Source organism: Saccopteryx bilineata, chromosome 7, assembly GCF_036850765.1.
Source record: "Saccopteryx bilineata isolate mSacBil1 chromosome 7, mSacBil1_pri_phased_curated, whole genome shotgun sequence".
In the NCBI taxonomy this organism is placed as follows: Eukaryota; Metazoa; Chordata; class Mammalia; order Chiroptera; family Emballonuridae; genus Saccopteryx; species Saccopteryx bilineata.
In genome coordinates, this window is record NC_089496.1 from 50931527 (window position 1) to 50956366 (window position 24840).

The 24840-nt window shown below is 53.8% G+C and overlaps 1 protein-coding gene across 1 annotated transcript in view; it reads right to left on the reverse strand.

The window, feature by feature from the left end:
• Window positions 1-2130: 2130 nt before the first annotated feature.
• Window positions 2131-24840, reverse strand: part of AOAH (acyloxyacyl hydrolase) — a 119176-nt gene continuing 96466 nt past the window's right edge. Inside the window, exons 16-21 of the mRNA XM_066239870.1 lie at window positions 19430-19602; window positions 13787-13845; window positions 13575-13634; window positions 12189-12285; window positions 8151-8227; window positions 2131-2374 (exon numbers count right to left, since the gene is read on the reverse strand). Of these exons, the coding sequence (XP_066095967.1) occupies window positions 2246-2374; window positions 8151-8227; window positions 12189-12285; window positions 13575-13634; window positions 13787-13845; window positions 19430-19602 (595 nt within the window). The 3' untranslated portion in view covers window positions 2131-2245. The remainder of the gene's footprint in view (window positions 2375-8150; window positions 8228-12188; window positions 12286-13574; window positions 13635-13786; window positions 13846-19429; window positions 19603-24840) is intronic.

Below are 24840 nucleotides of genomic sequence, written 5' to 3' on the forward strand. Positions count from 1 at the left end.
ACCGTTCAGAGTGGGACCTCCCCTCTCCCAGTTTCCCAATTCACTCCCTCCGGTTACCCCCAACTTCGAAAACACCTCTCTTTCTTCAGGGCCTCTGGAAGGAGAGATGGAAGCCTAAAGTGAATTCTTTATTCCCCCCGACAGCCGCCAAAGCGATACAAGACGATTAACTTCACTCGAATTCTTGAACATGGAAATTAGAATATCAATAAAGTAACTTGGAAGCATTTCCAGCAGAGGATGGGTCAAATAGAATTTTTTCTAAAGGAATGCAGTATTTTAGGGCGGTGCTCTCTGAGTATCTCTTGAGACTGAATGATTAAGATTTCAGATTAAAAAAAAAAAATACAATAACAAAACAACACTCTGACACAGGAAGTGTGTAGAGAAGAAACAACCTGAGTGCTCAGAGCCAGAAGCTAGACCATGGCCATGTCTTCCAACCACTGGTGTCTACGGTGAGCGGGAGGCTTTGTTCCAACTGGTGCCCAAAGTGTACAAGGCCCTCCCTATCGGGAATGTGACCAGTAATAAAGCATACACAATTATGTACACACACACACACACACCGTTTTAATTTTGTCTTTATTGAGACAAAGATTTGGGTGCAGGTAGTTTGGGTAAGAAGCCATCCCCCCAAAGGAGAATGTAGGAGCCAGGAGAGGGATATAGAGAAGGAAGGAATGTCACTAAGGCGGGGGGGGTCACTGCTGGGAGCAAAGGAGGCCAGCCCCGAGAAATACCCCAAATGCCCCCCTCCCCCGCAACTGACCGCTAATGGAAGAGGCTGGTGTGTTTCTTCACTGGCCCCTGGTACTTGTAGGGTTGAAATGGCCCACACCCCTGGGCTGTGTCAGATGTAGAAAGATGTGCCTGTTGAGGTGGGACGCTAGAGGCCTAGGGTGGGTTTGGGGGTCCAGACTGACCCCCAAATCAGTGCTTGCAATCCGAGATGGACGAGGGAGGTGAGACGCCAGTGAAACACTTCAGAATTCCTGCGCTCATATGGACAGAGCGCGTCAGCAGGGCCGCAGGTAGAGAGTGGGTCTTCCTCAGCTCCGATACAAAGGAAACTTGACAGAGGCCTTCCCGATGTGACAAACATTCTAAAAACAGGCGTGACGCGACCAGTAATAAGTTATGTATCTGAAAGCAACTCACTGAAACTATCAGCAGTCAGCAGCAAATTTTATTTTTCTGTTCTTAGCTCTAGAGAATACAGCATCATTGTCGTAGGCAAAGGTGATCTGATTATGCAGCCAAAGAGTGTAAGAAAATCTTTTAAAGAAAGAAAACATTGTCACCCCCCCCTCCCCGCCGATGTTATGGGGCTTGTGACATTTGTCAACTTTAAAAAAATGTGTATAGCCTGACCAGGCAGTGGTGCAGTGGATAGAGCATCAGACTGGGATGCGGAGGACCCAGGTTCGAGACCCCAAGGTCGCCAGCTTGAGCGCGGGCTCATCTGGTTTGAGTAAAGCTCACCAGCTTGGACCCAAGGTCGCTGGCTTGAGCAAGGGGTCAGTCGGTCTGCTATAGCCCCATGGTGAAGGCACATATGAGAAAGCAATCAATGAACAACTAAGATGTCGCAACAAAAAACTGATGACTGATGCTTCTCATCTCTCTCCATTCCTATCTGTCTGTCCCTATCTATCCCTCTCTCTGACTCTCTCTGTCTCTAAAAAAAAAAAAAAAAAAAAAAAAAAATCAAAATATAAAAAGTGTGTACATCGTTAGGATTCATTTTCTCATTCTAAAGAAACATTCAGGGTTGTGCCTGATTTGGGTTTCCCGTTTTCTGGTGCGAGAGACCCCGGCAGGCAGCCAGCCAGCAGCCTTCCCTGGAAGAGCCGTCCTTCGGAGCCACGGAGGAGGGAGAGGAGGCTCAGTCCTGCACACCAAGACCCCGGGGAAGCTGCCCACTACGCTGGTTCCTTATCTGTTTCACAGCAGCGAGCCATTCAAGGGCACAGCTGCTCCCTTGCTTGGAGTGGCACCCAGAGCTCTTCATGAAAGGTGACGCGAGGGTCCAGCTGGCTGGGGCAGGGGAGGGGGACTGGTCCCCGGAGCTCAGAGATCACACTGCCCTTCACCTGTGCTCTTAAAGGAGAGAAAAGCGGCGGAGAAGCTGCTGAGGAGGGTCCCGGGGGTGGGGGGACACGGCAGCCCCCATAACTGTTGAATAGGTTCGCCCCGGTCTCCGTTTCCCCAAGCACCCCAGCAGCGCGTGTCCCCGAGGGGCTCAGTGCCCCCCTTGGTCTCCGAACACCTGCTCAATCTGGGTGTTGAACGGGTTCTCCTTTCCCAGGACCTGCGGCCACTGGCGCTGCACCTTGTCCCAGAGGCTGTCCGCCAACAGCAGCAAAGCCACCTGCAAGACAGGGGTGACATGGAAGTGTTAACCAGGTAAAGAGTTTACCAGCAAGCATCGCGTGGCTCTGTTCTCCGGGGCGGGGACGGGCTCTGGGGCAGTGCCCACGATGCCCGCCATCACCCCTGCTGAGGGTGGGGCCTGCCAGCTGCTTCTAACCCACAGGACACGGCGAAGGTGAAAGGTGTGGCTTCAGCAATGAGGGGACGTCTGGAGCTCTGCTCTGCTGGCGGCCTGCCTGTTTCTTTAGTTTCCTTAGCTGTGGACGGCGAACGCTTCCCGCCGACCTGGGCGTGGGTTTTGGAGGTGAGCAGGGAGAAGCCCTTTCTTCAAGGAACTCCCCATCCAGGGAGGGTAGTGAGGGGACCGGACGTGCGGAACGGCACCAGCAGGCCCCGCGGGGCTGTGAGGGGGGTGCACTGGGCCGGGAGGGGCAGAGGCACCAACTCTGGGCGGGGGACAGGGGCGAAGGCTGGGCTGAAGTGTTAAGGGGGGTTCGCCAGGCGGGTCATGTGGGAAGCAGTGAAGGTGGTAGAGGATGCAGCATGTGCAAAGGCACAGAGGCGTGGGAGGGAATGGCATGTGGGGGGGGCGACTAAAGGACCCCGGGCCACGAGGCTGGACAGATAGCAGGACAGGCGGGATCTGGGGGCCCAGGCCACGAGGCTGGACGGATAGCAGGACAGGCGGGATCTGGGGGCCCAGGCCACGAGGCTGGACGGATAGCAGGACAGGCGGGATCTGGGGGCCCAGGCCACGAGGCTGGACGGGTCACAGGACAGGCGGGATCTGGGGGCCCAGGCCACGAGGCTGGACGGGTCACAGGACAGGTGGGATCTGGGGGCCCAGGTGAGGCCCGTCTCTGGCTCTGCAGCCAGTGCTCATCTCTGGCCACACTGTTGTCCATCTGGCTGCTCCTTATGCAGGGTCTGGTTGTCCACGCCTCTGCTCGCCATTGACGTGCTTCTGACGAGCAGTCTTCCTCCGCAGAGAGCGCCCTCATTGATTTCACAGACAGGCTCTGGCCGGGCCTCCGGCCCAGATGGCAGCGTCTGCACCGGGCTTTTGGTGCCGGTGATAAAAGAAACGTGACTGCCGACCGTCTCCGCGGGGCCATGTTTGTTGTTTGGGAGGCTGCTCAGGGTTAGCCCGACTTGGCTCAGAAGCACACGGACACTGTCTCCACGGGGCAGGTCCCAGCAGGCAGGGCCGCCAGCTCCCTGTGCGATGCCGGCCGCCTTCTCCTCCCCCGGGGGCCGCAGTCCCTCGTCTGCCCGGGGAGTGGGCGGGGGAAGCCGACCGGAAGACCTTCCTGGGTCAGCATTGTGGTTGAGAGTTCGGTAGAGAGTGAGAACCGATGGAGTGGCTGCATGAAGCGTCCCCGGAATAGTGACCTGCTGAGAGACCCCTCATTCCAGCCGTGCAACCTGGAATCTCAGTCATGTCCATGTGGTGTCTAACACAGTGCACACGCACACACCACACGCACCACACATACCACACACACATATCACACATACTCCCCACACGTGACATACACCACACGCACACACCCGCACACCTCACACAGATACTGCACACGCCGTACACATCACACGCACGCACAGGGTTTACTCATCGCACACGCAAAGCACTCAGTGTCTGAAGACAGTAGTGATCTTGGGGCTGTTTTTCCTGCTATTTCTTAACAAAGGAGGCTGCCGCCAGGTCGGGGAAGATCGTGGATGGTTCTTTTTTTGTTTTTTGCCTTCCAACGTGGTACATACACAAAGCCGTCCTCCTAACAATGACGAGGTACCCAGGCATTGGGGATCATTTCTGCCCCAACCTAAATGAAGAAGGCAGGAGATGGGGTGAGGGTAAGGAGACAGGACGACGAGGCTCCGAGTTGAGCTTGTGGGCGCTGCCTCGTTTGAAAGCAATCAGTGGGCTGTCTCTCCAGTGCAGATTAAAGTATTTATGAATGTACATTGCTAATGAACTGCTCACAAACATTAGGGGATATTTCAAAATGATTATGAAGCGATAAACAAAAAGAAGCATTTGATTTTTTTTTATTTATTAAACAAGAACATCAGAAAAGCAAACAAGTCAAAGAAAATTGATTATGCAAATGAGATGCAAAACCAACTTGTATCTCATTGGTGAGAACGCACTAGACAAAAGGCGGAAGGGACTGGGGCGTCTGCACGTTCCCTGATCCCCCCTTTTCTGTGAGCAGCGTGTATCGAGTCTAAAACGAGAGCGGCACTGTTAATACTGAACTAGAGATTCGCGATAAAAGAAAAAACACCCACTAGAACCGGTCATTCATTCGGGAAACATGGCGGGGCACGTCCTGGGGGGTTCTCTTAGCGCCAGCCTCGAGGGTAACTCCCGTGATCCATCACGCAGAGCAGGGGCGACAACCTTCCCCGTCCTCGCTCCACCTCCGCTGCTCCTCGAACTGAACGCAGAGAGCCTTTGTGCTTCCTCGTTCAGAGTTTAAACAGCAAAGCAATACCTATTCAGCTGAGGAGCATTTAAAAAGACAACAAAGCAAAAAGAGAGAAACAGAAGTAAAAGTCATCTGTAATTATAACAGAGACTGCCAGCACCGGGGGTAGGTCCTTTACGATGCGCACATGCGGGCGCACGCGCGCGCCGGGGCCCTCTGTGAAGATCGTCTTATCAATCTTCTCTTTTTGAGGTGCCATGGACGCACGATAAAATTAACCGTATTCGGTAAACAGTTCCGTGAGTGCTGACGAATGCATGGGGCTGAGTGATCGCCCCTGCAATGTTGAATCTGCTACTATTTACTTTGCTTTTTATTACAAACATATTTCTGTGTCTCGGAAGGTAGATCGATATCACGGTTTCTATTCGATGCACCGTATTTCGCCGGATGGATGCAAGCTCATTTATTTTCCACTGCAGACTTCTGCCATGCCCCTCCCTTGTCCGCAGGACCAGCGCGCCCGGCGTCTGCCGCACAGGAGGGGTCTCGGACCCTGCTGCACGTGTGCGTGGGACGAGCTGGGGTCCGGCAGAGTGCTGGGAAATGGAGGGCTTCTGGCTAGCGGGATCTTCCGGTCCACGGAGCCAGGTCCTTCGGCTCTCTGCCTTTGCAGTTGACTCTTGTAGGGCCTGGCTGCAGGGTCCGGACAGCTGCCACATGGGCGGTGTTGCTTTTGTCCAGACATCACGGCCATTTCCAGCCCCTGTGGCGCTTCCTCAAGTACATCCACACCTGACAGTCACTGGTACTTCTCTGCAGGGACCCGGGTCGTTTGGGCGCCTCTGCGGGACATTGCCTCCCCACCTGTCTGCCTGCTGCTGCTGCTCACAGACCCTGATGGTGCCAACACCACGTGGTGGCCGTTGGTCCACTGCAGAGGCTCCTCCTCTTTGACATTCACATAGAAGGAGTGAGAAAGCAAGGTGGCCTGACACCCCCTGTCTGACAGAAGCTTCTGGTGAAACAGCTCCTGCAGTTTTTACTGGAAACCCCTGAGCTCCCCGGGATGCAGGTGTCTGTCTGCGGCGACGGGGACAGGACCTGATGCAGTTTCTTGATGGGGCCCTGGGTGACAGTCTCCAGATGGCTTTTTGGAATCTCTCTCTCTCTCTGATAATGACTTTGGAACTGAGCCACATTCCCTTGCTAATCCTTATATTTAATGTAAGAGATGTCCAGACCGGTAGAGAACTTTTATTCGGTTCCATTTGTGTCAAATCGGCGACTGGTGCCCGGGAGCTAATCTTGCTGGTGTGCTCTCTGGGGAGTAACAGTTCTGCAGCTTCTTCCATGCGTTTGGAGTTAAGGAGGGGACGTCAGGAAGGTGACAAGGAGAGGGAAAGCAAGGTGGGGCGTGGGTCCTTAACCAGATTATGTGCTGTCCGGAGGGTGGTGACACTTGTATCAGAGGTCTGGTAACCTAGATACACAAGGCTTACTTTAAGGGAAAGATAAACCTTTTACCGAGAGGCTATATGCCTGGGTGTGACCACCCACCGTGACCTGCACAGTGTGTGGTCCTGGACTGTGCAAGCACACTGCCAGGATCCGCTCCCTCTCTCCTCCGCTGGCCTAGTTCATGGTCTTCCTAACGCCCCTCCCCTCCCCTCCCCTCCCCTCCTCTCCCCTCCCCCACCAGCCCCCATAGCCTCTGTGCTCCTGTGATCTCAGGCGTTCACCGCTTCCTAGTTACTGATCTGTCTGCCTGTCATTTCCCACTCTGCGCTATGGTCTCCTCACACAGCAGGGGCGGTCTCCTGTTCACTCTTGAGTTCTCACAGCATTTGATACGGGGTAGGCACTCAGTCAGTCAACATTTTTAGATGGCAGGTTGCAATCTGGACTGTTTGGCTTAATATACATGATGAACAGGCAGGCTCCGGGCACTGCTGCCCACTGTCACCCACTTTCCTTGTGTCACCCACCGCCAGCAGGGGGACCCATCTCTCGGGGACAGTGAGACGATGGCAGTCACTGGCGTGCGGCTTTCGACTCTGTTCTCAACAACCAGTTATAGGCAAAGCTGTTTGAGTGTAAGAAGAGCCCCGGTGTGACAGACCTGGAACCCTCGTATTATTTTAAGAGCCAGGGACAGGATGGTGCTATTTTTTTGTTTGTTTGGGTTTTTTTTGATGGATCAGACAAATATGTCCCTTGATCCAAAAGATACACAGGAAGGTTGGATATTCTGAGATGCTTTACTTAGATTTGTTATTATTAATTGTTTGGTTATTTGTGAGAGGAGCCCTTGATGCAATTTACCCAGCATCTGTGGGACCCCGCTGGTCATGCCCCTGTCCATGGAGAGCATTCTTCTTTTTCTAGTAGCCCCACCCACACTAGAGCTTGGGGAAGGCGGGCGCCAGGTTCCCATCAGACTCCTCGGTATGATCCGCCCTCCCTGTGGCCTGGCTGACCGTCAGGGCCAAGGCCACCTGGCGAGCACACCGCAAGTGCTTCTCAGGTGGGTCCCCCTGTCACCGCCCCACCCTCCTTATCAGAGGCTGAGTCTGAAAGACTGAGAGTCTGGGGAGGATTTCCAGCTCTCGAAATTTTGGAAATGGCAGAAGTACTTCCGTACGTCTCCTTTTTTATTATTATTATTTTAAATAAAGGAACATCACAAGCCCACCCGGTATATGTAACAGATCACATCGGAGCGTCCCTGACTGGAGGCGGGGTCATGGGCGGGGTGAGGGCAGGAAGGGGCGGGGCCTGCCGTCCGGTTCCTCCTGCTTTCCTCTCACAGTGTCCTTGATTTTTTATATGATGATGATGACGATGGTGTTATTATTACTATGATTTTTAGCAGGGTGTCCAGGACACCGCCCTGGAGGGGCGGGCACAGGTGTCACCAGAGTCCTTTCTAGAATTATCCAGAGAAGAGATCTCTCACAGCTCTAGCTTTCGGGAATCCTTGTGATTGTGTGATTGTGTGTGTGTGTGTGTGTGTGTGTGTGTGTGTGTGTGTGTGTCTCACGGAGGCCATGACTCGTGCCCCTCTTTGTACCGGCCCTGGGAAGGTGCCCACCAGCCTCTCTCAGAACCTCCCTGCACACGTCACATGAACACGAATTATGGACGTGAAGTCAAGAAGCTGGGTGTTATCATTTCTACCTTGTCTTCCTTTTTACTCCGATTTTCACTTTTATTTTTATTGAACCTTCTGCCTAACCCATGTGTGTATGTTACCTCAAATTATTTCTGGAACGCGTGGCTCTATTACAGAATAACCTCAGAGCGGGTGTTCAGCAACCACCGTGTGCTCACGCTCACCTCGCTGGGGTGGAATCCGTCGCTGGGCTCGATGAGCTGCCAGGGCTCCCCGCCTCTCTCCTGCCACCTCTTCATGACTGTGGGGCACACACAGAGCCGGAGGGTTAGAGACACGCCCTCCCCCCCCCCCCCCGCAGCAGTCCGAGAGCAAGGGCCACGCCACGCTCAGGCCCCATCCCGTACAGAAAGGAGAGGAGAGATTTCCATGTGACTAGGAGGACTGCAGATTGGATAAGTGACTCTATAGCAGGGGTCCCCAAACTACGGCCCGCGGGCCACATGCGGCCCCCTGAGGCCATTTATCTGGCCCCCACCGCACTTCTGGAAGGGGCACCTGTTTCATTGGTGGTCAGTGAGAGGAGCATAGTTCCCATAGAAATACTGGTCAGTTTGTTGATTTAAATTTACTTATTCTTTATTTTAAATATTGTATTTGTTCTCGTTTCATTTTTTTACTTAAAAATAAGATATGTGCAGTGTGCATAGGGATTTGTTCATAGTTTTTTTTATACTCCGGCCCTCCAACAGTCTGAGGGACAGAGAACTAGCTCCCTATATAAAAAGTTTGGGGACCCCTGTTCTATAGGGTCTCTAGTTCCAGTAAAAGGAGGCTGCCGTGATTGTGAGATGCATTTCTACTGTAGCTTCCTCTAAGGAACACAAAGTGGTCCATAGGCACGTTCAAGTGCCGGCAAGTGTGTTGGACATAGAAAGAGAATAAACATTTCTTCTCCATTTATCATCAGCCCTGGAAGGTTGCAGAAGGTGCTTTGCCTGCCCCGATGACAGGGGCAGTGGGAGGATGTCGGAGAACTGTGGCTGACTCCTTCCTCCATTGCGAATGTGGTCCCGATCCTTACAGAAGCCCCCCGTCTTGTTATTGCTGTGTTACACAAAAACGAAACCAAAGCTGTGTGGTTATTTAATTTGCTCGAGGTTACAGTTATTCTGGGCCTGAGCTGGGATAGGAACACAGTTCCTTCTGCTTATAGATTCTGGCTTCTTCCCGGAATAGCCTGTTGGACTCCCACAAAGTGGACCAGATTTCTGGGGTGTGAGCGGCCTGTGGTGTGGGAGGTCCCCCACAGAGACGGACCTGGGAGTGGCTGGTCCTTTGGCCTGCTTTGGAAGATGCTAAGATTTCAAGGCAAGAACATCCCTTTGCGGTACTCCAATTTGGGGCATAAGTCAAGGCTCTTTCTATAGTTCCTGAAAACTAGATAAAAATTCCAGCTCTTTCAGAAGGGGACCCGGTGGGGCCTGGATGTTAAATGCATGATGCTGCATCCGACGTTCGTGGGGCGAACCCCAGGGCACCAGCCTCTGCCTCCACGCCCCCTCCCACTGTGTCTGTGTGTCTGTCTGTCTTCCCAGTGCAGTGCTCACCAGCTTCACACGGTCAAGGCGAAGATGGCTCTGGCCCCAAATGGGATCTCCCCACTTATGTTTACTAAAGGTCAGGAAATTATAGAGTCTCAGGAATTTCCCTGAACCGTTAGTGAGACTTGCCAAATGAAGAAAAACACCAAGGGTTTCTCCGTAAAGCGACTGACCGCTAAACGTTCCATTTAGAACAGGGGTCCCCAAACTACGGCCCGCGGGCCACAAGTGGCCCCCTGAGGCCATTTATCCGGCCCCACCGCACTTCCGGAAGGGACACCTCTTTCATTGGTGGTCAGTGAGAGGAGCATAGTTCCCATTGAAATACTGGTCAGTTTGTTGATTTAAATTTACTTGTTCTTTATTTTAAATATTGTATTTGTTCCTTTTTTTTTTACATTAAAATAAGATATGTGCAGTGTGCATAGGGATTTGTTCATAGTTTTTTTTATAGTCCAGCCCTCCAACGGTCTGAGGAACAGTGAACTGGCTCCCTGTGTAAAAAGCTTGGGGACCTCTGGTTTAGAATGTTCGGTTCGGTTTAACTGGATGGTTTTGCTCTGTTTCTACACTTATCATTGTTGAGAGGACAAGAGTAGGCTGATGGCCTCTGTTTCCAAGCATTAAGGTCGTCCGTGGAATCTGACCAGTGCTGGGTAAAGGGCAACACTCTTCTGTCTAGGTCCTTCATGAAGAGAAGGACTGCTCTATTTTGTGGACGGCTATATTCCCAGCACCTGCCCAGCACATAGTAGGACTTTACAAAAACCTGATGACTAACTGACTAACATTCTTAATCTTGGAGCATTACAGAGCCCCCTTTATTGGATTTTAATGTGCAAATGGCTCCTCTGTGGATTGTGCTAAAATGCAGATGCCCAGGCCCTAATTTGGAATAGGACCTGGGGTTTTGCATTTATCTGTCGCCCCCAGGTGGAGTGGATGCTGCTTGTCTCAGACCAGATGCTGAGTAGCAAGGGTGTGACTGCTGGCGCTCTTTCCCGGGGACCAGCAGTGAACCAGGCACAGCCTGTAGGAGGGCCACAGAGGTTCCTGGCATCCTCTCACAGACGTGTTTTATAGATACAGTCTCCCCGGACTCAGGTCTGGAAGGGAGACGTCAGAATCGTTCAGGGAATTGCCCGCAATCCCAAAGGTAATCAAGCACGGAGCTCGAGGCTCCCTCGGCAGCTGAAAAACGCCCCCGGCGTCTGTTAGACGTTATTATATTTTTAATGACTGTATCTATATTCAAGGGCGATGACGATCGAAGATCACTTGGCGGTAGATTTGTTTACAGCAGGAATTCATTAATGAGTCTTTAGCTCTGCATTTTAATGAGAGGTTATTTATCAACATGTCTCTCCCCATGAGAGAAAAATATGTATCGCCCGGGCAGGAAGTCTAGTTAAGGAAGATCAGTCTTCTTGGAGAAATGGGTTCAGAAGCAAAGCACAGAGTCTGCAATGCAAAGCGTGTCAGCTCATGCGCTATCTGATCATGCGTGATGGTCACCGGCTTGACCCCGGCCCAAGCGGGGGGGGGGGGGGAGGGGGGATGGGGTGGTTGTGGAGGTAAAGGTGATAATCTCCAGCTTTGCATACACTGTCATGCTTTTCTTTCTTTTTTTATTTTTTTTGTGGCAGAGACAGAGAGAGTCAGAGAGAGGGGCAGATAGGGACAGACAGACAGGAAGTGAGAGAGATGAGAAACATCAATTCTTTGGTGTGACACCTTAGTTGTTCATTGATTGCTTTCTCATATGTGCCTTGACCAGGGGGCTACAGCAGACCGAGTAACCCCTTGCTCGAGCCAGTGACCTTGGGCTCAAGCTGGTGAGCTTTGCTCAAACCAGATGAGCTCACGCTCAAGCTGGCGACCTCGGGGTCTCAAACCTGGGTCCTCTGCGTCCCAGTCTGATGCTCTATCCACTGCGCCACCGCCTGGTCAGGCTGTAATGCTTTTCAATGGACAGGGGGCTTCTCTCTTTTACCACAGTTGCTTAACAAATGACAGTGAGGATGGAAGCTGTGAGAGCCGGTAAATAGTAATTTCTCAGAGTCCAGGTGTAAAGGAGGGACCCGTGGCTCCCCTCACCATGCCCCTTTCCTGCGGCTACCCCTCAGTGACCCCTGGGTTTGGTCAGAACGCTCGCACAGACGTACGGAGGTTCTCCCTGGGAAGCTGCGCTACGCGCTGTCCACCTGGCCACCGAGGGGCCCTCCCGCGGAGACTCTGATTTGGTTTCTTTATGGGTGGGGCCTGGGAATCTGCATTGCTACTGAGTCTCTAGGTAATTCAGTGCCCACCAGGAGCGGCACTGCCTCAGCCCTCAGCCCTGACGCACTCGTCCGCAGCCCACTGGTGAGCAGGACTCTGCTCTGCTGGCAAGAACAAAGGTGACTCCACCGAGCTGTGGGCTCCCCGCCCATGCTGCCTCCCACAGGCCACAGGCTCCATTGCTTCCGGGTTTGTCAAATGACAGTGAGATACGAAATGACGCTGAGCGTTCACCTTCCCAGGAGTGTCACACCTGATCTTACTTCAGTAACAGAGCTCTTAGTGTGCCTGCCAGCTTATTAAATGCCTGGCGGGGGCCAGCCCTGAACTGTCGCTGCTGACTGTCTTGCGCCATTGCCAAAGCCAAGCAAAACTTACTTTCTTGGAAGTCAAAATCCGCGTAGAAAAGATCGAAGTTTGTGAACGTCTTGCTGGCCGCGATTTTTTTCAGCGTCTGGGAGAGTTGTTCTGCTCTCTGAATGCGGAGGAAACAGAGAGAATTCCGTGAACTTGAGACCCTGATTTCGGTGAGCTGATTCAGGCAGAACAAAGCAACGGAGAGTCCCCACCCCGACTCCAAGCCATCCCCACAGAGCGGCTCCGCACGTCCAAGCACGTCCAATTCTGTTCCTGCGCAAACGGCCGAGGGACTTACAAACTGTTAAAATTCATTAGGAGACAAATCAGTGCAGAATGAAGTAATAAGATGCCGCCTCCCCCTGTGGGATTGGCGAAGAAAAGATGAGCAATCACGGCAATGTTGGAGAGCAGCGCTGGGGGACAGGTGATCGAGAATGTCATTTTGTTTAACCTTTCCAGAGAGCAATTCTGCAAGATGGATCAAGTCCTTAAACACAGCGTACTCTCTGATTCAATAATTTTTCTAAAAGTTTGTCTTAAGGAAATAGACATGGTACACAAAGATACACACACACACACAAACACACACACACACACACACACACACAGGTTCATCACAGTGCTCTTTATCACAGTGAAAAATGGAAACCTCTGTGTCCAGCGCCACGGGGTGAAATAAATCATGGGACATTCGCGTGCTGTACGCTCTACAGCGATCACACACCTGGGATGGGGAGGAATAACGGATGTCAGAAGGCACAAAACGATATGCATATTCTGACACTATCGAGGCAGACAACCAAAAACACCTGTCTGTCTGTGGAAGTAATGAATGTTGGAAAGACCTGCACACACATTAACTTTGGGTGGTGGGTCTGGGGTGATTTTTGTGCTTTTTTATGTTCTCCAAGGTTTTTAAAAATGGAAGTCTGTTTGTAGAAAGAACCCGATACATCTTTTATAAACAGATTATTTGTTATCTGCAAAAGAGCTGCGTGGACCACAGGTTCCTGCAGAGTGGGGCGGGGGGTGGTGTGTGTGGGGGGGAACGCTCTGGGCCGCCCGGTTCCCCTTGAACGGGGAAAGCTCAGACACGGGGCCTGACCACGCTCACTGTTCTCTCCCTCTGCGAGTATGCTGAGGTGTGTGTCTGACTTCCAATGGGTGTGTGCGTGCGTGTGCGTGGATGCGTGTGGGCATACGAAAGAGACAGACACACACACAGAGGCATGGTTAGAGCAGCAGACCCAGAGAGCTGGGAGGAGAGAGGCAGGGCACCCCACCCTCGCCTCCTCAAGCCCCTGGCAGTTGGAAGCTTCTATTCAGCAGCCTCAGGGAAGACACTGCAGCCAGCACAGGGCAGGGATGATCGCAGCGTCTTCAGAGGGTCTGCGCCAGTCCTACCTGGGAGGTGAGGGTCCGCAAAGTCTTGTTGGAGGACATCCAGCCGTGGCAGGGGCTGACCTGAAGGCAGAAGCAGCCAGTGATTCGCAGGGTACAGCGTGGGGGCGGGGGCGCGGCGTGGGGGCGGGGGCGCGGCGTGGGGGCGGGGGCGCGGCGCGGCGCGGGGGCGGAGACACTGTGGCCTGGGAACGGCCCCAGCCCAGCGAGCTCACCTGGAGGCAGCTGAGGAAGGAATAGAACTGCTCATAGGTCACATCCTCATTCAGCTGGCCTGGAAAACAGCGGGGAAGAGCATGGTGCATGGTTCACATGCGCCAACGTGGCGGCCAGTGGGGACACTGATGGGCGGCCCTGCCTCCCGTGCATAACGCTGGCACTCCAGGGACCGGCCCTGACTTTTCAGCTGGCATGGCTCTCAAAGAATGCCCGTGCTTCCTTGCTTTCTGAGCCCCCTAGGCGTTCAGAGCTGGGGTTGAGGAGGGGCCTTCAAGTGTTTGCTTCCTTCCTGAGCTGTTAGCATGGGCCAGGACAGGGCCTGAGGGGGGGGGGCCTGGCTGGGACCCAGGCAGACGGACACAAGGGCACCGAACGGACCAGAGCATCACTGACAGTGGACTTCGCCGAGCAGCGGCTCTCTCCTGGCAACGGTATGAAAAGCCAAGTTCCCAGCGGGCACAAGGAGCCGTCAAGGTAGTGGTTGACAAATCCTCCCGTCCACCTTTATGAAACACCCAGGTCTGATCCAGTTGCCCACGGTGAGGACGGGGCAGCGGGTTCTGAGGGTCTGAATGGCTGACCAGGCACTGGCCGGCAGCTTGATGAACTGTCGGGTTCCCAGAATGCTTGGGTACCCATTGTGGGGGTGGGGGTGGGGTGCCAGCATACTCTATCCCTGCGTGGCCCAGCCTGAAGTCGTGGATAGGCTCCACGTTTATTTCTCAGAGCAAGTTGAAGAGCTATCTAAGAACAAAGGCGGTAGTGGCCATGTGTGAGTTCATCAAGAGACTTTCTAAACTTCAGTCGCAGACGCAGTATCTGTAGGGATTACTTCTTCTCTTGTCACACGTCACTCCTCCCCGCCCCCGTCTTTCCCCTTACAGCATGCCCCCCCTCCCGAGGCATTCCATGCTCTGGCTGGGCCTCAGAATCCAGGCTCTGGCTCTCCCAAACCTCAGGGCCACATGACTGATGATTTTTTACTCGACACTTCCCTCACGCCTGGAAAAATGAAGGAAAATAATAGGCCCTTTCTCAGAGTGAAGGGGGGTGATTAGGGGTGATGGAGCAATCTTATTTTTCACTTATACCTCAGATCATTTAGACCGAAAGAGAGATCCAATTTTCTTGTCGCAGAGGAAAAAATACATTATCTCGCTGTTTGCCCATGACCGGAAAACCACAGGCTTATTACGGCCGTGGAAGTCACAGCGATACGCCAGACCCCCTCTGCTCCCAGAGGGGTCTGACAGTGTCCTCAGCGTTTGTGGTGAATCCTCAACTGCTGTCTTCTGTCTTTCCTTTGCTCCTTCTTTCTTTCCTTCTCCCTCCCTGCCGTCCTACTGCTGAGGGCCCGGCACACCTTAGGCCAGGGGTCTCAAACTGAACTCAGCATGTGGGCCGCAGAGCAAGGCCACACTAGGTCTACAAAAGGCAACTGTTACGCAACACTTTTCTCACTGCAGTTGAAAACAAAAAAAAAAATCAGTACAACAAGCACAATCGTACATGCAGTTTGTACTCAGTGTCACAAAACGACCAGAAACTGTAGTTCGCATCACAACTGCTGTTAACTAAGCTAATATCTAGCTAGGATGCTAGAGAAATGAAAAATACAAGTAGGCCCGACACTGGCTCCAAACGGACCAGGTTGGTGAAGGGAAAATCCTAGTGTGATGTAGGTAGGACTGCTGAACAGGACAAGGACATGTTAGGTGTCGTTAAAGGTAGCTGGTGAAGATGCCAAGAGTTGGCTTCCTGTCTGTCTAGTGTTTCTGCCTGCTAGAGGGTAGAGAGACGCTGGCTACATGGCAGGTCAGTGAGAGTCCTTGCGATGGGCTTAGGGCTTAACGAGAGGGAAGAAAAATAGTTCTGATGCCTTTCTCCTTGTTGGCATTACCAGTTGGCCATTTACGCTTTCTTTTTGGGTGTTACCTCTTATCCCTCTTACTTTAACGATACTTTTTGCCTATGGGGGAACCCGGGTATACTGACCCTTCCTACATGGTGGACCTGTAGAGAGGCCGTGGCCGTGACTCCCCGGTCAGAAAGTGAGTCTGGGGAGAAAGCTGCTCAAGAATGTCCAGGACCAGCAGAAGGAGTGTCCCCTCAGTGACCAGGTATTCCAAGGGCCGGGGTGTGTGCGTGTGTGTGTGTGTGTGTGTGTGCGTGCGTGCGTGCACAGAGGTGGGGAGCCAGTGGCTGGCCAGTGGATGTCACGTGCTCACTCTGAAGATGTAAGGACGGGTTCTACCCCGTTGGCTGGAGTAGCATTTGCAATTCTTTCGGGCAGGGTCTTTGGTATTATTTAACTCAGGGACCAGCATCGAAATTTTAGGCATCACAAAAAACTTAGTTTCAACACAGCTCAATCACAGCTCCATGAAATACCATGTAGGGTACGAAAATAGTAAAAACACATTAATTCAGACAGGGAGGAAGCCAGTGATAAAAAGAAATATACTACAGCGTATTTAAAAATACATTATGCTTTACGTTTAGGAGTAAATGGGGTATAAAACAAAAGAGCGAATGTGGTGAGATGAAGTGGTGGATGATGCTTTGCGGGAGAGGTCCTACCAGGAATGCCCATATGCAGACGGACTTCTAGTCAGCAGTCCCGCAGTCCTTGCCCAGAGTGTGACCCTGCGAGAGTTACCGGGATGCTTGTGGCTTGGACCAGTGTCACGGACACTTAGTAATTTCCCCGTCAGGATGCACACACTGTTTTCCCCAGTGGAGTAGGCTTTTCTGTCTTCTTTGAGAACCAGGGCGCCATCTTAGTTTCATCTATACCCCCCAAAGTGCCCAGTAGGATCCTCAGACACGTTTATGGCAAGCATGCCTTCCAAAGGGACGATGCCCGAGAGCACTCGTCACTGGTCAAAGCTGACCTTTCTCAAAAGATCTTGAGTCGGTAGAATCCTAATGTGTGACTTACTCCCTGGTAATTCCTCAAAAAAGACAATATGTTCCCCCCACGAGTTTTCGTTACTGGTAGAGACTGTGGGGCTGTCACAGCCCCTGGTGGCCACACAGTGACTATAGTGACAACCAACACGGCTGTCACTCCCTCCTCCCGGGCAGCAGTGAGCTGGGAACCTGGTCTTGCTCTGGGCCTCTATTACCTGCTGACCTGATGATGTTGTGCGTTTTGCCTCTTCTTTGCTGAAGGGTCAAGGCGGCCCAGAATGGGGTCAAGTTCTCCAACGTGTGAGTCCCTTATCATTTCTAAGGGGCACGGTCCAAGCCCCATGAACAGGAGGCCTGCGCTTTCCTCCTGTGCAGCTAGGCAGTGTCTTGCTTGGATGGCAGGAACGCTTGAGGTGCGTTCCTTAACCGCAGAGGAAATGACCTCAGTCTCCCTGGAGAGAACCCGGGAATGTGGGTGTCCCCCCTCATCCCCCCGGAACCCTCTGAGAGCCGGTAGAAAGGCCCTTGTTCTTCTCCTGGGTGGGGAGGGGCGGGGCTCACTGAGGGTGGCAGGGGGGTTGGCTTCAACAGGGATGCGGGCGGAGGACAGGAGGGGACTGAAGACACACAGAGGGGCTGTATGTGCAAGAGCGATCTCTCCTGCGGAGGGCACTGAGGAGTGAGTTTCGGGTCTTCTCGCTTTGAATGGCTCGCTGGACTCATAAGAAACTGCCTGGGCCTCTCGCACGCGCGAGCACGGGCTGGTGTGAGGAGGTGGCTATGGCTGTACCAGGGACAGGGCGGCCCCTTTAATGGCCCCTCTCTCTGCAGATGCCTACTCGAAAGGACTGAGGCTGGCACCTCCTACCCCCCTGCCCCCCGCCACTGAACTGCCTCCCATAACGCCTGAAAGGACTGAGGCTGGCACCTCCTACCCCTCTGCCCCCCCGCCACTTAATTGCCTCCCATAACGCCCGAAAGGACTGAGGCTGGCACCTCCTGCCCCCCGCCCCCCGCCACTGAACTGCCTCCCATAACGCCCGAAAGGACTGAGGCTGGCACCTCCTGCCCCCCGCCCCCCGCCACTGAACTGCCTCCCATAACGCCCGAAAGGACTGAGGCTGGCACCTCCTGCCCCTCTGCCCCCTGCCACTGAACTGCCTCCCGTAACGCCTCATCCCCTGATGTGCTTTGGGAGTCTTTTCCTCGCTGGAATATAGCCTCAGGTTGGCTGGGATTTTTTTTACTTTTATGCTCACTGCTGGTTACACAGTGCCTAGAACAATGCCTGGCCTATAATAAGCACTGAATAAACATATATATATATATTTAAAAGAAATCGTCCTCTAAAACACAGAAAGAACAGCCGTGCTATGCCCAGCGCCCAGCTTACGCTACAATGAGCAACGCCACAATTGGCAGGCCGCCTCACCCTCTGAGACCCCCATTTTCCATCCATTAAACGGGATGAATGAGAACATCGCTCTCCCAGGAGTGTTTTAAGGGTCAGCATGGGAGGAGACCTTCCGAATGGAAATTACTACTACTTTTTTTTTTTCCTTTCAGTTTTCCGAAGCTGGAAACGGGGAGAGACAGTCAGACTCCCGCATGTGCCCGACCGGGATCCACCCGGCACGCCCACCAGGGGGCGATGCTCTGCCCACCAGAGGGTGATGCTCTGCCCTTTTGGGGCGTTGCTCTGTTGCGACCAGAGCCACTCTAGCGCCTGGGGCAGTGGCCAAGGAGCCATCCCCAGCGCCCGGGTCATCTTTGCTCCAATGGAGCCTTGGCTGCGGGAGGGGAAGAGAGAGACAGAGAGGAAGGAGAGGGGGAGGGGTGGAGAAGCAGATGGGCGCTTCTCCTGTGTGCCCTGGCCGGGAATCGAACCTGGGACCTCTGCACGCCAGGCCGATGCTCTACCACTGAGCCAACCGGCCAGGGCCAAATTACTACTACTTTTTACAATAGAATGCATCTGGAATGCTGGAGATGCTACTGGAAATTTCTGGTGATCCTTCAAGCATCTCAGAGCCAAGGACTCCAAGGGAGTGTTGACGCAGGGAACAAGTCCACGAGAGGCCCTCGCTCTACAGACTTTGATCTGGTCCCTGGTGGGCACTCACCCTTGAGATGCAGAGAAATTCTTCCCTGTGACTCAAGGCTTTCTGTCTCTTATTTGGGCCTCACCAGCTCATTCTAGACTTCACCCTCAGTTACGGGAGTTTCCTGACTTAAACTCTGACCTTTCAATTTGTCTTCATTCTTCCTCAGATCCTTCTGCCCTCTCTGGCTTTGGGGCTGGTTCCGCCCACCTTTGGATACTGACCTTCGGATCCTGCATCTGGAAGTGCTTCCCTTGACCATTTCTGATCCATCTAATGTGATGACAATTTAGGTGTGCAGTGGTACCTTGAGATACGAATTTAATTTGTTCTGTAACCGAGCTCGTAAGTCAGTCAACTCGTATGTCAAACTACAGATACTGGACCCGTGCGCCAATGCGCCAACTAGCGGCAGCTTCCTGAATCACGACTCGTATCTCGGAATTTCGCTCGGATCTCGAACAAAAATACGGACCGAGCCGCAGCTCATATCTTAAAAAATTTGTATGTTGGTCTGTTCATATCTCAAGGTACCACTGTATTCCCATATAACATGAGTTATTTGTATTTGAACTCTCCCTGCACTGACATTGTCAAAAAGTCCAAGTATCTTCAAAGCCATACCGAGAGGGTGGTGTCTGCTGTGCAGGGTATCCCAGAGAAAGGTCCCATCCGGTAAGCCGTATAAAATAACGTGGCTCCCGTTCGGCAAGCGGGAATTCAGATACTTCAGCGTCTCCATGACATTGGAATAGAATTGCTCAGGAGTGGTCATTTCTGGGACCGGGTCAATCCTCCTGTCGGTAAAAAGAAACAAAATATCTTACTAGTTGACAAAGATAGATGCATACAAATTCAACATGCCTGTCCCCTGAAGCCTCCCCCTGCAACACACACACACACACACACACACACACACACACACACACACACCATGTGGCGGTTATTGGGGTTATTTGCAAAATATTTCTGGCTTCCCAATTCTGGGGTGGTTGGGTGGGCCATGTCGCTGGTCTGGCATTTGAGTTGTGAGAAGTGATGTATGTCATGTTTGGTGGTATAAAAGCTTCTAGAAAGTTTTTTTTTAATCTTTGCTGGGGGTCTGGGCAGTGTTCCAGACAGCAGTGACTTCACCACCGGAGTCCCAGAACAGAGTCCCAGGTGGATGCTTGATGAACATGCAGTGTGAGGGAGAAGAGAAGTTCATGTTTGTTGCTTTATGCTCCTACAGTGGCCGGGGCTGCTTGTTCCTGCAGCACAACCTCAACTCTTCTAAGGGGTCCACACAGTGGATGGACTCCGAGGAGCCCTGCAGAACCTGCTACTGGTTCCAAAGCCGATGAAGGGAGTCCACTCCTCACAGGCTGGACCCAAGGCATAAGTGACACGGCAAGAGGGACAGAACGAAGCCCCCACCCTACACAGAAAGCGTTCCCAGAGGAGGCTGTCTAAACCCTCCGGGTGCAGAAGGCGGGGTCAGGCTCTGGCTTCAGTCTCTGGCTTGATTTGCATGCGCACAGAAGCTCCGTGGTGAGCTGAGTCTGCGAAGGGGAGACCCGGAGAGCACACCCGGAGTCCCCGGGATTTATCCTCACGGTGTGTGTGCAGTGTGACAGCAGGTGTGCGTGACAGCGGGGTGGGTGTCGGTCTCCTATCACCGGTAGAGCGAGTGCCCACCACTTAGTCACTCCTGCCTTCACAGCGTTGGGTTTCTGTTTTCTGCTGCTACAACAGCACCTCGGCACAGAGCGATTATGAGGAAAGGTCATCTGCCGCCCGTCTCCCCAAGCCCCTCCTTGGTGATTGTCTTGTGGTCCCAGACACAACCTGATGATAGATAATTCGTACTTGTGAGAAGGGTGGGGTGCCCCGCACACGAAGCACGCACCGCCCCAACGGCGAATTACTCCGCGAAGTCAAAGCGGAGCCTCGGTGTTGCTAACGGAAGGCTCTCCTGTCGTCTTTGCTCCGCCGTGAATGGTTAGATAGTTCACACACCCGCCAGCAAAGCCGCCAATGTGCAGAGCAAAACGACCCCGTCCTTCATTCAGGCAAAGGGCAAAGGGGTCCGAGTGACAGGCAGAGGGCTCCCCCTCCTGGACGTCCTAGCCGGTGCCTGCTGACTCTGCCCCTGAGAACTGAACGCCTGCCACTCTGAGTCCTATACTCCTCCTCCTCTGGTGGCTGCCCAGGGGGTTAGTTCTAGTGTTTCGGAGACCGAGGAGACCCAGTGGTTTTGGGGAGATACCTGCCAGGCAGCGCAGATACCTGACTGCGCTGAGCCGAGAGTATCTCACCCTCTTCAACCCAGGCGTCCTGGAGCCCGTGATGAGTCCACTTGGTCACTCCAGTCTGCCCGTCCACTCTGGCGCCCTGCACCCACCTCCCACGCTAGCGAGCTCGGGCCAGGCGCTCAGGTGGAGAGGGGAGGGTTGGCCGAGCTCACAGAGGAGGAATGTGGGAAGCAGCGGGGGACATGATGCTTACACCCGGGAAAATGATGAGAGCAGCGAGCACCCCCCCCCCCCACCGCACGCTCACACAGGGCAGGAGCACACGGGGAGGGGGGGGGACAGACCACGGCCCGTCTCGGGTGGCTCGGAGCCTGTCTCTGTCCTAAGGCACTGTGTCTGATCATGCAAAACCCCCCTCCGGACTTGGGTGCAGGGCCGGGATCCTGTCATCACGCTGGCCCATGCCACACGGAGGAAGGCAGACGGCCTCCGTGGAAGACGTTTCCTGAAGCCCGAGACAGAGCACGGGCGAGTGCTCCACCTCGCTCACGGCCAGCACTGGAGTTTTCGGAACACCCAGGGAATAGAACCAGCCCTCTCCTTCACGCCAGACCATTGCAGTCACATCGCTCCCCTCCCGCCCAGCCCCCTCCCAGAGGCGTCCTGACCCAGACTGCCCACATCACCCCAGGCATGGAGATCCTGGGGCCCCCACCAGCGGGGGTGGCCTGGAACCTGCTGGCTGGTTGGGACACTTCTGACCGTTCCCTCGGCCACTATGCCCGGTCTGAGGAGGCCGGGGGAGAGCATTCCTCTGGGCACAGGTCTGTTCATCCCCTTCGCTGCTGGTTTTCCGCCATCTGACTGGGCAGCATGGGCGGTTTCCGGGCGTCCAGCCTCCTTGGCTGCACCTTGTTGGACTTTCTCTTCCTGCAGGACTGATGAGCTTGCTGCCCGGGGCGACCTCTGAACCCCTGTCATTGCAGAAAACGGTGCCTGGGGGCTGGGGCACGCAGACAACCTGTGTGTGTGTGTGGGGGGGGGCTGACTCTCTCTATTAGGTAAAAATACATAAAATGTATCATTTCTAGGTCCCGATAAGTAAACGGAACCCTGCGGATTTATGGGGCATGCGCTCGATGCCTTTCGAGTTCTATCCCATTTCCAGCAATTACAAGTTCTGCGTGTGGCATGTTGGGATGTTGGGGAGTCGCTGTCACGCCCTTTATGATTTGAGGGTCTTCCCGCCACCCCCATCTCTCGTTGCTGGCCCTGCTACGCCGGCACCTGCTGCTGCAGCTCACTCACACTCGCTCTGCTTCCAGAAACTTCTCTCCCTTCCCGTCACTCACATTCTAGGGCTTTCCTGGGCCGTGATCAGAATAGCCCAAGGAAGCTGGGTTAGCTTAAGCCAAATGGAGTTACCACGAGAAACGTAGGTTTCTTGAATTCCACATTACATTTTTGTTGTTTTTTTTTCTTGCATTCCAGACACTCAAAGCTACTATCTTCCAGTCATGACCTTCACTCACTTCACAAGTGTTTCCTGTGTAACTGCATGGGCTCAGGGGCTGAGAGAGGAGCATGTAATTGCATTACATCCGTTTAAGAGCAAGCTTGCGTCATCGCCAGAACAGGAGAGGAAGAGGAGTCGAGCAGGTGTCCCCACACTCCTGCCAGGACGGACTCCTCAGGCACCGGGCTGCCGGCGTGCACGCGGCATGACATCACTTCGCCCGTTTGGGGTTATCCACTCCACCTTGACACGCCGGCAGATGGGGAGGTGTAGACGCCATCTGTCTTTATTTTTCTAATCCCGCCAAAGGACGTGGCAGAGTGGGCACCGCAGGGACATCTCACACTGCCAGCTCTGTTCTCTCTCCCAAATGCTCGCTGCTCCTCTGCTCAGATTCCAGCACGGGTGGGAGGCGGGGGTGGGGGGCGGGGGTGGGGGGGAGGAGGGAGGAAGAGGCTGGCGCCTGTCTCTGGCGGATGGCTGCCTGCCCGTCTGCCCCTTGGCTCTCTGGGAAAGGACTCAGGCCTGGCTGGGTGAGCAGCTTCTACTGGAAACGGGCAGTTTTCAGGGATCTGGGCTCCTGAAGTCCACGTCGCTTTCTGCAGGAGGCCTTCACTCAGACGAATTTGCTCCCTGTCCCCTCCAGGGGGACGTGGATTGGAGGCTGGCGGGGCGCTGGCTGCTCTGACAGTGGGGCTGTTCTGCTGTGTGATGGGGCTGGAGGCTGAGGCTCGCTGCTTCTCCTTCCAGAGCGGCCGAGGTCATGGGCTGCGGCCTCCCTGCCGGGGTACCCACGCACGGCCCGGCGCCTCACACCTGCTCAGTCCCTGCTTTTCCAAGTGAACGCAGGAAGGAGAGCAGATCGGGCCAGTGCGGCCTCCAGAAAAGACCACAGAATTTCACCAGAGCACCTGGTCTGGCGTTCAGCGTGGCTGCTCTGTGCTCCACGGCAGGAGAGGCAAGTTCCTTCGCCTTGCAGAACCTCAGTTTGTTCCTCTGCAAAATGGGGGCGATCATACTTGCCTCTTAGGGCACGGTGGGGGCAGGGGTGTGAGATGACATGTCGAGTGGTGTGGCTCTGGGCTCCTGGCGGGTTTGGGGGCTGTTTGCTGTCTAGCGGGGAGTCCCAGGTGGTTTGGAGTCACAGAGGCTGGGACCTGGGTCCCCGGCGTGTGGCCTCGGCAGACTTGGGGTCCTGGGGAGAGCGGCAAACCAACCTAGGAGGTGCCCAGGCAAGCCTGGCACACAAGCATCTCCGGATCACAGCGTGGTGTCTCCTGCTCTGCGCTCACTTCATTGGTCAGGTCCACACCTGCTTCACCGTGAGAGCGCTGGGCTCTCGTGGGGGTGTCCCCACGGGCAGGCGCACTTGAACAACGTGAGCTGTGCATGCAGGAAAGCAAAGGCGGGGTGGTGAGCGGGAAGTCCTGCTCCCAGCACCGCGTAGGGTGGAGTCGGCTCTGTCACTCAGTCAGTGACCTGGGCCAGTCACGCCCCCTCCTCCTTGGCTTTGCTTTTCTGTTTCCTAAGATGGGGGTGGGGGGTGGGTGGCAACCGAGGAGTTGTTCTAGATGTGATGTCACCCCTTTTTTTCTCTCTTTTTGGCCATGATCGCAAGACAGATGGCTTCCACACATGCAGCATATTCTTAGGGGTACACACAGATTTTTGAGAAATCTTCCAAAATGTGGTGGAGGAATGAAGGCATTCAACATTTTGAAATCACTACTGATATCAGCAAGGCAGCAAAGCTCCCTTCTCCTGTGGGCCACGGGCTGTGAAGTGTGTGTGTGGCTTCTTCTCAGAGTCTCCAAGTCTCCGGTGTCTCTACCGTATGGGTGTGTATGTGGAAAGGGGGGCGAGGGAGCTGCGCTTAGGGGGTCGCTGTGCATCTGCCTTAATTTATTTTAAAAAGTCATGGTTCTCAACCTTGGGTGCTTGGCTCGTAGAAGCGTATTTCTTGTGATACATGCCAGAACCGATCGTGACACACCCCTTTGTTATGAATCAGAGCAAAGAATGAATGGATCCCACGTGTGCAGGAAGGGTCAGCTTTGCCGGTTGGCTCTGCGGGTTTCACCCGTGTCTGGGACAGGTGAAGACCGAGAAATTCAACTCAACAGCAGGCTGGCTACGGTCAGGGAGTGGAATGGAGTAGAGACAAGGGGGACACCCAGAGTCAAAGGACTTTCAAAACCTTCTTTCTTTTTCTTTTTTCTTTTTTAATTTTATTTATTCATTTTAGAGAGGAGAGAGAAAGGGAGAGAGAGAGAGAGAGAGAGGAG